Below are 13,559 nucleotides of genomic sequence, written 5' to 3'. Positions count from 1 at the left end.
TAAGTTCTCTAGTTCAGCTTCCATCACCACCACGCCTGCTTTCACTGTTTTAATTTCTAAGTGTTCTACTGTAACCCACTTCAATCTTTCTTAGAAGCAAGCAGGATAGGACAACTGACTGAATTCTGAAAACTTCAGAATACTTTTAGATGCTCAGGATGCCCACCAAGATACAGAAATCCTATGAAGTTCAGCCTGGGCTCTGCTAACCAATTCCCTTCACCTTAATTAACTACCATCAAGAACTAATTCAGAGAATTAGGAGTTTTCCCAGAGGATGTTTTTCCTCTAAATTACATTATTCACATAAAACATTATAACCTGGTATTACACATTTACCATATATTTAGCACCCAAGATACTATTTTGAGTGGAACGTAAATAATAAATCACTACTGAAATTAAACTTTGTTTTGGGAAATTCATTCCTACCCTAACAGGTGAGGATGACTCCTCTGTGTTTCGTTTCTGGGACTCAGTGTCCACATCTTGGCGCTTATTCTTCATTCTTTCTCTAAGATCCCCTGTAGGTCTTTCTGGTGACCTTTGAACCGAAAAAACAAAAACAAAAGAAAAACAAAACAAAACAACAAAGATCTATATTCATATAACACTTATAAGACTATATTTACAGAAATACCTCACAAATCAATAAAAATTTTCTAACTGTCCATGGCTCCTAATGTTCAGAAAAATAATTAATTTGCTTGAGCTTAAATATTAATATATAAATAATACGAGCATCACTTACAAGTTTTCTCCCAATACCAACCAGAAGTGTATACATTAAAATTCCATGGGGAGGCAGGTACTAGTGATAAGAATAAAAAACTGCATGTGAGCTGAGAAAAAAGAATTTGTAATTAACAGCTTAACTTGTTTTTCTAAAAATCACATAAATGTATTACTTGTATTTGAAGTATAAAGTCAGAAGATAAAGTTTTAAACCCCAACGTTGTAAAATTAATCAAAAGGCAACATTAGCGGTATTTTCATATATACACGTATGTGGTTGGATGCAATGCCAACAACTGAGAATTACCCACCTCAAGAATCATGGCAAATATAGGATTTTTCTGTTATTCTTATAACTCTTCTTAAATTTGATATTGTTTCAGAACAGAAAATAGTTAAAGGATTCAAAGCAAGATTTAGGCAGCGGAGTTCCTTTAATTAAGGAAAATCATACATATTTATATTCAATGCTGTAAACCTTAATAACTTATACTGAAAGTTCGATAAACAGCTATCCAATTATTTTCACACCATTATTAAGTAAGAAAACAAAGCAGAGATGGAAAACACACTATCTTTAAAGAATATTCCTAGAGGATCTTTAAAAAAGAGCAACAGAAGTCAAGGAGTGGTATGTCCCTCACTGGCTAACAAAAAATACTGTATATATATTTTTAAAGATAAAAAGAAATCACATAGACATTTACATCTATTTCAAGTAATAGTTGATCAAGCAAATCAATTCTTTTATCAATCAATACAAAACAAATGATTAATGAAGAAATAATTCAGTTAATTCATGTTACAGGCTCTCATTAATATTTATATGTATATTTTATAAGACTATATTAAACGCCTTAACAGTTTAAATCTGACCTTGAAAATGAAACTTATTACGAACCAGTACTTAAAGGCTTTAAATTTTAATTATGATGTACATGTAAATCTTCTGTGCCCTGGTTTCCGTTATATAATAAGACAATTTATTATGAACTTGTTTCTATCCTAAACAGCACCTGAGTGCTCTACACATACAGTGAATGCTCAATAAATGACTTAAATATCTTGTGACTAAAAAAGCATTTCTGAAATACACGGGTTTTCTTTCCATCTTTGAATCACATTACGAACTACATTCTCTTCCCTATAAAAAAAAAAGGAAAAAAAAGACAAAGCCAAAGAGGGTTATCAAATGGAAAAACATGCACAAAATTAAAAAATCCTTTATTCCAAGTCTAGTAATGACACTGTATTTTTCCATTTTAGGCCAATTTCTCTGCCCATTTTCCTCAAAATTACCCCTCCTATAAAAATTTTCTGTCAGTTAACAACGAATTTCACAGATGAATTAAAGTATGTATTAAAGTGTGGTAATAACATAAACAAAACATGAAAATTATTGAAACACTTTACCCAGGTGTGTATTTATACAGATACTTAAACATATAAAAGAAGTGGTTTTCCCACATTAACAGAGGGCACAGATGCCAATCTAAATACAAATAAAACAGAGTATTCAGCATCACAAGTAAGCTAAAATGTATGTTTACATGAACAGAAAGCCAGTTCAGCGTTTGAATTTTAAATTCTATTAGGCCTCAAAATCTATACACACACACACATCAATTCACTTATTAAAAAAAAAAAAAAACTGCAAATGCTAATGTTTGATTTTTACACTCTTGCTGTAGCCAAGGCAATCAGCACATTCAGTTTTACGACTTGGTTAATTATTTGTTTACCAATCAAGTTTAAACTGCTTCTGTGACAATCTTTACATATGTTACATATTTAAACACAATAACAAAATCGTGAACTGAACTGAAAGAAAGATAAAAGGGCTTTCTTGAAAAATTTCATTTAGCTTTGCCTTTATCAAAGGCAAAAAAGATGTTCTAAATAGGTAGTAGTACCTTTATCCACATATAAATACATATTTTACATTAATACACAGTTTAGAGATTTGGCAAATGCATTTTAATCTACAGAGTCTGCAGTGGATTGTCTTTTGTCATTAAGATTTGAATTCAGAACATCTTAAAAAGCTAAAGTTATATCCATTTCAAATTTTAATATTTTAAGAGTTAAAAAGTCTCCCCTCAGTAAAAATAAATCCATAAAATTCTATCTTAAACCATTTTAATACGTAATGGGGGGGGTAAGTCATACATACAAAAAAATCTGTTGGCAAAAACAGTAAATACTGAGCAAATAATTTTCAAGCATACATTTTATTAATCTTGAAATTAACAACTAGAAAGATCTCGTTGATCTACCACCAAAAGAGAAAATCTGATCAAATATGTTTGTATTTCAGATTTTTATACTAGATAAATTACAAAAGCCATCTTCTAACAGTATATGAACAATTCAAAGTTCTTAATTTACCTTCTATAATTGCTGCTATAACCTTTACCACGGGGTGAAGGGCCATGTACGAATCTACATGTGTTTCCATAGAGGCAGTTGCCAGTCTTCAGCCAATTACGGCACTGTGTCTAAGAGACAGATATTACTATGTAAATTTCAGATTTATTTCTGGATAAACGACACTACAGGGACAAAATTAAAACAAATTCTACCAAAACTCCAGATAACCTGAGATACATGATCCCCCAAACAATAAAAATACCAGGGAAAAAAACATGAAAACTGCGACTCTTCTCACTCCTCTTTATGCTACTCAGTTTTAAAAATTTACTGAACATTCCTACAATACAATAACCTGTTCACCTTTATGATACAAATCAGTATTTCAAGAATAGGATTATAAGACAACCCCTGTGACTGTTCTAGTGACAACTCACCTCTGCTGTACTGCCAGTGCTGGGTCCGAGCCTCTCAAATACACTGGGTCTTCGGGATGTGCTATCAGATATGGTCTTGGTATTTTCCACTGTGACCTTCCTTCTAATTTTTGACATTTTGTACTACTTTAACCAAAAAGAGAGAGAGGCAAAACTGTAAAATTCTTCCATTTTAAATTAACTGAGCCTATAACTTACATGTAGATAAAGCTGTAGATCACACTGCAAAATTATGGGGAATTTTTCTCAGGAGAAAAAAGGCATCGGAGAGGTCACAGGTAAACAGAGGTAAACAGTTGGTATCTTCTAAGGCATACCTTCTTAGTAAATTTATAACAACTTGGGAACCTGTTGGCTACAATTTTACCTCTTCTGCAGAATGGATAATATTCTACTCATACAGTTTTCAAAGTACATTCAACCTCAGAAAGCACACTGTAAAATGTTTAGTTTCTACGTTCCTTATAAAAGTTTCAAAACTTAGTTAACTATCCTTCAAGGAAAAGTTGTACTATCATTCTCTATCAACTACTTAACGGGAAAAGCTATGTCAAAGAGAACAGGAAATAAGATCAGGTGATAGCAGAAATTATGCTTTATACGGTTCATGACATTAGGTATATTCCAAAAAGCAGCTTGGGAGAAAAGTGAAAACTATTTAAGTATTTTCTCCACCTTACAGACCTTAAAAAAGAACAGTCTATTCAAGGACATTTATTTTCCAATTATATACATATTAAAAAAAGTCAATGTTGATAAAATGACTTTCTTTCAAAATGGAACAGGCTACAGAACTAGAAGTCAAGATGTTTCTATAATTTATATACCACACTGACATAAAAATCAAAGATGCTAAAAGTGATGAACAGGCTACCTTACCATTTAGAAATAAGAAAGACAAATTGTACAAATATTTTACAAAAGTAAATAAAACATTTAAAACTGAAACCATAACAAAACAAATCCAAGTATATAATCAGGTGATTCAACTGGAAATGAAAACGTCAGATAACAGTATTATGATATACATTAGAAAACAATATTAAATTCCAGATCTAGAACAACTTAGTACATCACTCTGGGAATTGGGTAAGAACTGCCTAACTAAGACTCCAAAAAAACCACTAACCCATTCAAATTTCATACAATCTAAATAGCTGAAATCTTATCAATAGTCAAAAGTTACTAGAATGAACAATCGCAGCCAAAGAGGCAAAAGTTCCATTTGGTATAGAACTGGTCTCCATAAAGTTCACAAATTCAAAAAGCTCTTTAATGTGGTTTCAAAATAAAGATATGATTTGAAAGGAAATTAAACCATGAGAGTACCAAATCAAAACTTTAAAAAAATTATAAACAATATTTGGTTTAGTTAGATATTTCTTTTCAGGTCACATTTTTAAAAGAATCCTAAGAATAAGGACAACATTTGACAAATGAACAAAAGATAATGAACCAAGAGAAAAATAGGAAATGATAGAGTAGTTTTAAATTGGAAAAAAAGGTACAGTCTTATTCTTTAATATAAAATACAACCATTTTATTAATTAATATTTAGTGATTCAAAGAATTCAGAAAATAATTTTAGTTACAAATTTTTAAAAATTAGCATAGAGTGTCCCATAAATAAGAATTTGCTGCAACATGAAATCACATACGTGTCAAGTGTTCTCCGAGTAAGGAACTTTACAGCCAACTGTACATCCAACAGTTACTACTGTAAGATAATCTTTGATTTCATTCTCAGCCCAAATGAGAATTTACAGAGTAAAAGTTGGTAAAATTTCATGTACCCATTTGATTTACCAAACTAAAATGTTCTTTATAGAGCTGAAAGCCAAGATAAAGGGAGCTGAGGAAAGATCTAGAAAACGTTGAGCTTTGATTAACTGAGAAAACCACTTTTTTACAATTTATATCAGAGCAGGAGGCAATAAAAAGTGAGTATGTCATGAAATATATAGGGAACGTTTAGAACAAAAGCATATTTAAAGTTTCATTATATGTTGTTATAAGTACTAATACATAGATGCACATTATAATCCTCATTCACTAATTCAATTTTTAAAACATTAATAAACTTAAAATTGAAGGAGTTCTAGAAGTTCCTTATTAGCTATTACCAGCTATTTAGAACTTGGAAAACAGGCACACCACCCCACCACACTGCCTCAAGAAGACTAACCCTAACCTTAACGTGTTTCCCTCCACTCTCAAAGGAAATAGTTCTGCTCACAAAACTCCTATATATCTCCGCATGCCAACACTTCCAACACACCCTCCTCCAAAAAAAAAAAAAAAAAATTAATGGTAGTGCTTTCCATAATCGAGGCAAGAAGCTATTTATTATTATACCTAAAACACTGGTCATCTAGCATCTCCCTTCTTGTTTTTCTGAGGGCTCCTTCCTGCTCTGTAATCTGTTGCTTGGATCAGGACTCCACTACCCCCCGGACCTACCACTGAAAACCACAGCTTCTCTCTAATGCTAGATCATTAACAAAAACTTTGAAGATTTCAAAAGGTTCAGACTATATGTCAAAGATATTCAAGTGAGGACTAACGACTGAATCGTACACCCCTTCTCGTATTCTTGTCACTCTTTCCCACAGAGACAAAGCTGCTTGTACCGGTGACATCAAGAACTAGTCAAGATTCACCTACGTAGTGATTATCACTAGAACTTTACTTTTAGCTACTGTTGAATCTCCCAACTTAGGGGAAAACAGCAAAGAAATAAAAGTCATATTCTCAGCATCCAACAGTATCAGACCTCCTCTCAAAACTGCACTGACTTTGAACACCAAGTCTATGTTATAGGGAGGTCGTGGACAGAAAAAAAAATCTGAGGCAAAGGGAAAAAGTAGGATTTGAACTTTTCTAATTGAAAGGAATAGGAATTCTTCCGACCATCTATCTAGGAACTTCCATCAGTAGTCATCAATAATAAGTTACCTAAATATTATTACTGAAACATTCATGATTGGCATAGACAAAATGCTTCATGTTTGCAAGGAAGACAAAATGTGTTTTAAATCCTATTTGTCTAAATATATACACAAACCTGCAATACATGAAAAGCATTTACTCATATATATTATTACTTTAAAAGTATGTTACCAATTAATATGACTTAATTAGAATTTTCATTCTAAAAATTTGGGCCCTCAAAGGCAAATCAATACCACAACAGAGGGGCACCTGGGTGGTTCAGTTGGTTAAGGGTCCAACTCCTGATTCGGCTCAGGTCCTGATCTTACCGTCTGTGAATTCGAGCCTTGCTCAGTGCAGAGCCTGCTTGGAATTCTCTCTCTCTCTCTGCCCCTCCCCTGTGCAGTCTGTCTGTCTGTCTGTCTGTCTGTCTCTCTCTCTCTCTCTCAAATAAACAAATAACTTTAAAAAAAAGAAAAAAAACACCATAACAGAATAAAATATAGATATGACAAGGGGGGAAAAACCTTTTTCAATTAACATCTGAACACGCTTCAATAAGCAAATGCTTCAAAGTATATGAGAAAAGTTAGAAACAAGGAAATTAAAAATGTAAATATTAAAGTCTTCCCTATCTCAGAGACTTTAAAAGCTCTCCCCCCCAGATTTGTTTTCAAATTATTCTTTGATTTCAAACTGTCATCACACTTTCACCCACATCATCAAGTCTTTCCCAAACACCATCATTATCAAAGCCCAGGTGACACTGGTGAAAGTCTATTGAGTTATTTTCCTATTTCTCCCCTCTATTTGCACAGTAAATAAATATCAAAATTTTCATGATATCTTTTCAACTGAAAAAAGAAAAACAGGGGACACAAAGTTTGACTCTATTAAAATATAACAAAAATGGGTCTTAATAAATGGAAACTGTCCCTCCTCTTCCCCCAAAACTTACAAATATGACAATGTACTCAAAGCTACATACTACATAAATATGGCTAAGAAAGGAGAAACATATAGAAACCTCTTTTTAAATTATTAATTATTCCTGAAGCCTAATTACTAAAATTGTGTCAATAAAACATGTATCAATTCTAGTATCCTCACTACAATACAGAATTACATCTTCTTTTTTTTAATGTTTTTATTTTTGAGAGAGACAGAGCACAAGGTGGGGGGGCAGAGAGAGAGGGAGACACAGAATCAGAAGCAGGCTCTAGGCTCTGAGCTATCGGCACAGAGCCTGACGCGGGGGTCAAACTCACGAACTGCGACATCATGACCTGAGCTGAAGTCAGATGCATAACCAACTGAGCCACCCAGGTGCCCCTAATTACATCTTTTTGAGGCCTCAACTTCCCTTAGCACAAACGAAAACATAAATTATTTTAATCTGGATGAGTCGTGGCATATTAGGAAACTGTCAAATAATTAAACAATTAAAACTACATAAATGTACTAACTGGTACTAGAAGAAACCCCTACCCACTGAAGTTCTAAAATTAAAAGGCTTATATTAAAAATAAGGTCTCTTCATATTTATAGTTCATATTTTTGAAAGAAAAAACAGACCTCAGAAACGTATTTGATGCATAATCTGGGAGAACATTTTTAAAAAGAACTTTCTAAAACAACCTTGCATGTTACTTGTAAATAGACTAAAACAATTCCAAACTGAATTCCAAACAAAACTAACAGAACTAAATTGACTACACTTCTATGAGCAAGGCAATACTGCAGCACAGTGCAATAAAAATAATTTGTTAAAAAAGACTGCACAGAGAATAGCCAATGTTGACAACTAGGATAAAGTGAAATAAATTAAACTGCAACATACACACTACCAAAAAAGTATAAAGACACTTTCTACAGCAACACCAGTTAATTTTCAACTGTTGCTAACTAGCTCCAACTCTATATGAAATGGAGAGTGGGGTTGGAGGAAGTGGGGGAAACATCCACTAAAAACCGATTCTTCAAATAAATGTAAATTAAACAATTTTGCTTTCTAATTTAACTGCCAATGCATACTGTAAGACAAATTAACACTGACAACTTGTAAAAATTCTAATAACTTGTACATAAGTGGAAATAGCATCACTTATGGATCTTAGTATTAATTTACTAATATGAAAATTGGATTTGCATATCTTAAATATGCAATCAACATTCATTTCGAATCAGCAATGATTAGGAAGCCAGTAAGAGGCATGCATTTGATAAAACTGGATCGTAACAGATCCACACGATAAAAGTCTAAGTTTCATGGTGCAACTATTTTTACAGACACAAACTGCTATATAACAGCATCAATATTCTTAGTAGTCTCTTGTTTAAATTGTCATGATATAATCTTAATATTTCAGTAAGAATTGGAAAATATATTAAAATCTACAGATTATATCCACAAAACTCTCCAAAATATTGTCGCTTAGGTACTAAAGCCAGTCATTTCAAATATTTCAGAACTAGATTCCGCTAACTGGCACCATAAACATTTAGATTAACTGCAACGGTATCACGGTCTTTGAAAAGTTGAAGTGTGAAGATATTTTCCAAACTTTTAAAATTGTTTTTTTCAAAAAACCCCAAAACGTCTCAGATAGTATACGTCTATAATTTTCAGAGTGGTTCAAATTATCTGAAAACTTTGTAATATAACCCAAAAGCATAAGCCGCTACGCTCCACAAAAAAAGACCCTACCAACATCATTCAAGTAATATCAACTTTGAATAATTTTCCAGCCACATAAATTATTCTAACCTGTTTTGGAAAGAGATCATGCCAAACAACAGACCCTCTCCTTTCGCTCCGCTTTCCCCGGTTTCTGACAGGTTGCCAAAAGTAACTACCTAGGGAATGTAAAGATAAAGCAGCACTCCTCAACCTCCAGGACCCAAATCTCTAAATGACCACTGTCGGGCAATAAGCAAGACCAAATACAACCAACAGCAAGATAATTTTTCCTAATAGATCTGGAATGCGTAAGAGGGAGCCTCTAAATCTAAGACCATATTCCTGCCCGCTTCCAGCTTATACAAATGCGAATACTGCGCCAAGGGTTCCCAAGCCCAGAAATGGTAGTGTCCTGGCACAGCCTTTTGTCTGAATAGACCCGACTCCGTAGACAAGCTCGCCAGAATCAGTACAAGAGCGAGAAACGAAGCCTGAGCCGAAGGAGCTATTGCACAGTTAAGGGTGGGATGCTGAAGGAGAGCTAAAAATCCTGACGTGACCCGAGCGGGGATGTAGGGACAACTCGGGGCCTCCCCATCCCGGGTCCGCCCAACGCCTTTCCCCCAATACCCACACCGATTCACACAATTCAAGCTTACCTCCTCCCCGAGCTCCTGTCGCAAGCTCAGTCGGGAGGCGCTACCGCCACCACCGCTCCGAGGAGCGGGGGAGGCGACTCTCTGTCCCCGCGCCTGGACCCGGGAAGACGACGACGAGGAGAAGGAGGTGCGCGCGCGACTCCCGGGAACCGGCCCTCCGCTGGCGACGGGCCCCCGGGGTGGCTGAGAAGCAGAACCCGCCCGCCGCTTCGCCAGGGTCAAGTGAGACTGACACGTAGGAAGAAAAAGAACGAAGAGAGACTGGAGAGTAAGAAAAGGAAACGAAAACACTACCAGGCCGCTAGGAGAACCGACTCAAAACGCCGCCGGAAGTCAAGTGTTTGCCCTGATCCCCTCTAGACCGCGGCAGCTTCCGGCCTCCAGATTAGTCGTCAGCGCGCAGGCACCGCCCCTTCGGAGACACGCCCCCGGGCGTAAGGTCGGCTCCTAGCTGTGCGGGGGAAATCATCACGTCTGTGCTCGGTGAGAGACCCCCGGAGAGGCGTGCCCGAGCCAGGGGGGGAGCCAAAGTTGCCAATAAAAAGTGAATCTAAGAGAAAGAGTTTACGCCTTTTATTATATGATGTCTTACAATAAACAGCTGTAGTAAATGCACAAAATGCCACATTTGTTGTTGACAATAACTACAGCCATTCATTCATGTGCTCAGCAATGTGCACTGAGCGGTGATAGACGGTGTTTGTACTGTTGTTGACGCTCCTCCGCTTTCTGGGCCTTCGCTTATTACTGTAGAGCAAAGGAGACACGGTTGTGTTTTTAAAGGCGCAAGGCAGTTCGTTGAAAATTTGGAGCAGAAATCTTTAATGTCCTAACCACCTTTCCTTTTGTGGTCCAATGATCTGCAAGAAACTAGTTATTAAAATTGCTTGAGGTCGACGGTCAAACATCCTTAATCAAAGAAAAAAAATTCGTATCTAGCCTCTTACATATTTTTTAGAAAGAAAAAAGCAATGTGAGCCCTTTTCTGCCTTAATTTTAAGGTAGCGTTTATTTTGGCCTTTTCTTTGACAAAACCAAGGAATAGGAAAAAGCTTTTCTCAAAACTACGGATAAAACTTTGAAAAGAATTGGTACGATGATTTAGTCTTGTTGGAATCGGTAAATTAAAATATGGGAGAAGAGTGGAAAAATCAAGAGTATTAAACATTCTTGATGACATGCCCAGCTATCTTAGAGACAGCAGCAAGAGCTTCTGTACAAGTGGGTTTGATGTAACGCTCTGGCAGCAAGAATCCATATTTGCCTTTATCTCGAAGTTCAATTGTAAACGAGTATTTTATGCCCAAGTCATAGATCCAGTCATCCGAACCTCCAGGAGCTAGGTCTACAAGAAGAAAAAAGAAATTACTTTTTGAAATACAATGTTTCAAGTTAACTAACAAAATGGAATTCTCCCCCCTAAAATTAAAAATAGCTATGCTTTTTTTCTGATTATTAAGTAATCTAAGTCTCTGGTAGAAAATGGAGACTGAAGAAAAACAGGTTAAGGAAGAAATTACCCATAACCCTGCCAAAGAGTAGTAATCACTATTAACATTTTAGTGTCTTTTTTTGCCCTCAGTGCATGCTTTAACATAATTTTTTCCTACGTAAATAAGATCATCCTATACATGAAGTGTTGTAACATTTCTTCTTTTTTTAAGTTTATTTATTTTTAGAGAGGGAGAGAGTGGGGGAGGAGCAGAGAGAGAATCCCAAGCAGGCTCCACACCATCAGCAGGGGGGAGCCAGACATGGGGCTCCAACTTACAAACTGCAAAATCATGAACTGAGCTGAAATCAAGAGTCAGACGCTTAGCTGATTGAGCCACCCAGGTGCCCCTGTAACATTTCTAAACATGATCTCTCTGACCATATTTATGTCTTAATGACTTCAAATCTATAATATCATTTTTTCATGATCTCATAGCACTACACGATAAAGCTGGATATAATAATTATTTACTTGGAGACCTTTAGATTTTTTTCTGATTTCTAATTAGTATAAACAACTTTACAATGAACTTTCTGGTTTTCACTAATTGCTTCTTTGCTTCTTTGGAATATTCTTTCCTAGAAGCAGATTTACCCGCCTAAGAGTATGTACTTTTTACAATTATGCTACATGTTGCCAAATAATCTTCAAAAGAATTGAACCAACTTACACCTCCACTAGCAGGGTATGAATATGCCCACTTCCCTTCCCATACCATCCACAGGAATCATGCATTTCTGGCAATTTTATGGGTGAAAAATACCATAAAATCGCCTTGTTTCTTTGATTACCGCTGAATTGGACATTTTATTTGCTATATTTATTGTCCATCTTTATATATTTTTCTACTCGATTTTTCTAGTGTATATTTTGCTTATTTTTCTACTCGATTCACTTTATAGATTGTTTATAACAGCAATATTAGTGTTATTTGCCTTGTGTAATATGTAAACTTTTTTTTATTTGCTTATTTCGCTTTTGACTTGGTTTATGGCAGAGTATTTGTCTTAAAATATTTTATCTGGAATGTAATTTGGAGAAAGACATGTTAGTAACCAATTAATTTCTTTTTCTAAGTAAGTTGTCAGATTCTCCAATCCTATTAATTGAATAACATTCTTAGAAGTGCCTCCTTTATGAGATACTAGACGTCCTTATGTATTTAAGTGTCTTTCTGTTCTTCCTACTCCCTTCTGTTGATCTGTTTCTCCCAGGCTCTGTTCCACAGTCTTTTTTTTTTTCAACGTTTATTTATTTTGGGACAGAGAGAGACAGAGCATGAACGGGGGAGGGGCAGAGAGAGAGGGAGACACAGAATCTGAAACAGGCTCCAGGCTCTGAGCCATCAGCCCAGAGCCCGACGCGGGGCTCGAACTCACAGACCGCGAGATCGTGACCTGGCTGAAGTCGGACGCTTAACCGACTGCGCCACCCAGGCGCCCCATCCACAGTCTTAATTACTACAAGTTTATGATGTGCCTTAATACCTGGTTGGGGCAAATTCTCCTATTAGCCTCATTTTTCAGAATTTTACGAGCTCATCTACCAACTTTATTCTTTCAAATGAAGTTCAAAGTCATTTAACTGTTCATTAGGATTGCATTAAATATACAGACTAATTTAGCACAACTGACACATTTTTATATTGTCTTCCCACTCAAAAACATACTGCATTTCTCCTTTTATTTATTTTCTTTTATGGTTACCAGTAAAATTTGCTAGGTTTTTCATGTAGATATATGGATTTATTTGTGTGTGTAGACACATATATGCATTCAACAATGAATTCACATATATGTATATATCTGAATGTATATATATATGTGCGTGTGTGTATCTACATATAGAGGGGTATTTATTTTCTACCTGATTATTATTATTATTTTTATATAAGAGGGCTTTAGATTTCTGTAAGTTCATAGTCAGCCACCTTACTCAACTTTTGTGTTCTTGTTTTGTTTTGTGAGACAGAGTGTGTGTGTGCACTCAGGGGAGTGGTAGAAGGAGAGGGAGAGATAGAATCTTAAGCAGGCTCCACACCCACGTGGAGCCCCACTCAGGGCTCAATTTTGTGACCATGACATCATGACCTGAGCCAAAATCAAGAGCAGAACACTTAACCAACTGAGCCACCCAGGTGTCCCAAACATTACTCAACTTTTGATTGTTACTAATATTTTTGGTTGATTTCTACTGTTTTCCAGGTAGACAATCATGTAATATGTAAAGTGATCATTTTTGCCTCTTTCTAT

At 35.5% G+C, this 13,559-nt stretch overlaps 2 protein-coding genes across 3 annotated transcripts in view; both read right to left on the bottom strand.

Moving 5' to 3' along the window:
• Positions 1 to 10,153, bottom strand: part of ZC3H13 (zinc finger CCCH-type containing 13) — a 98,640-nt gene extending 88,487 nt beyond the window's left edge. Inside the window, exons 1-4 of one of the 2 annotated variants that reach the window (XM_030310883.1) lie at positions 9,813 to 10,153; positions 3,543 to 3,668; positions 3,124 to 3,233; positions 433 to 544 (exon numbers count right to left, since the gene is read on the bottom strand). In XM_030310883.1, the coding sequence (XP_030166743.1) occupies positions 433 to 544; positions 3,124 to 3,233; positions 3,543 to 3,659 (339 nt within the window). In that variant the 5' untranslated portion in view covers positions 3,660 to 3,668; positions 9,813 to 10,153. The remainder of the gene's footprint in view (positions 1 to 432; positions 545 to 3,123; positions 3,234 to 3,542; positions 3,669 to 9,812) is intronic. The other variant, XM_032595574.1, reaches the window with a different exon arrangement.
• A 217-nt stretch (positions 10,154 to 10,370) lies between these two features.
• CPB2 (carboxypeptidase B2) overlaps positions 10,371 to 13,559 on the bottom strand; it is a 51,029-nt gene continuing 47,840 nt past the window's right edge. The window contains exon 11 of the mRNA XM_030310949.1: positions 10,371 to 11,157. Within this exon, the coding sequence (XP_030166809.1) occupies positions 10,973 to 11,157 (185 nt within the window). The 3' untranslated portion in view covers positions 10,371 to 10,972. The remainder of the gene's footprint in view (positions 11,158 to 13,559) is intronic.

The sequence above is a fragment of the Lynx canadensis genome, chromosome A1 (assembly GCF_007474595.2).
Source record: "Lynx canadensis isolate LIC74 chromosome A1, mLynCan4.pri.v2, whole genome shotgun sequence".
Taxonomy (NCBI): domain Eukaryota; kingdom Metazoa; phylum Chordata; class Mammalia; order Carnivora; family Felidae; genus Lynx; species Lynx canadensis.
Note: the sequence above shows the minus strand (reverse complement) of the source record. Positions and strands in the feature narration are given on the sequence as shown.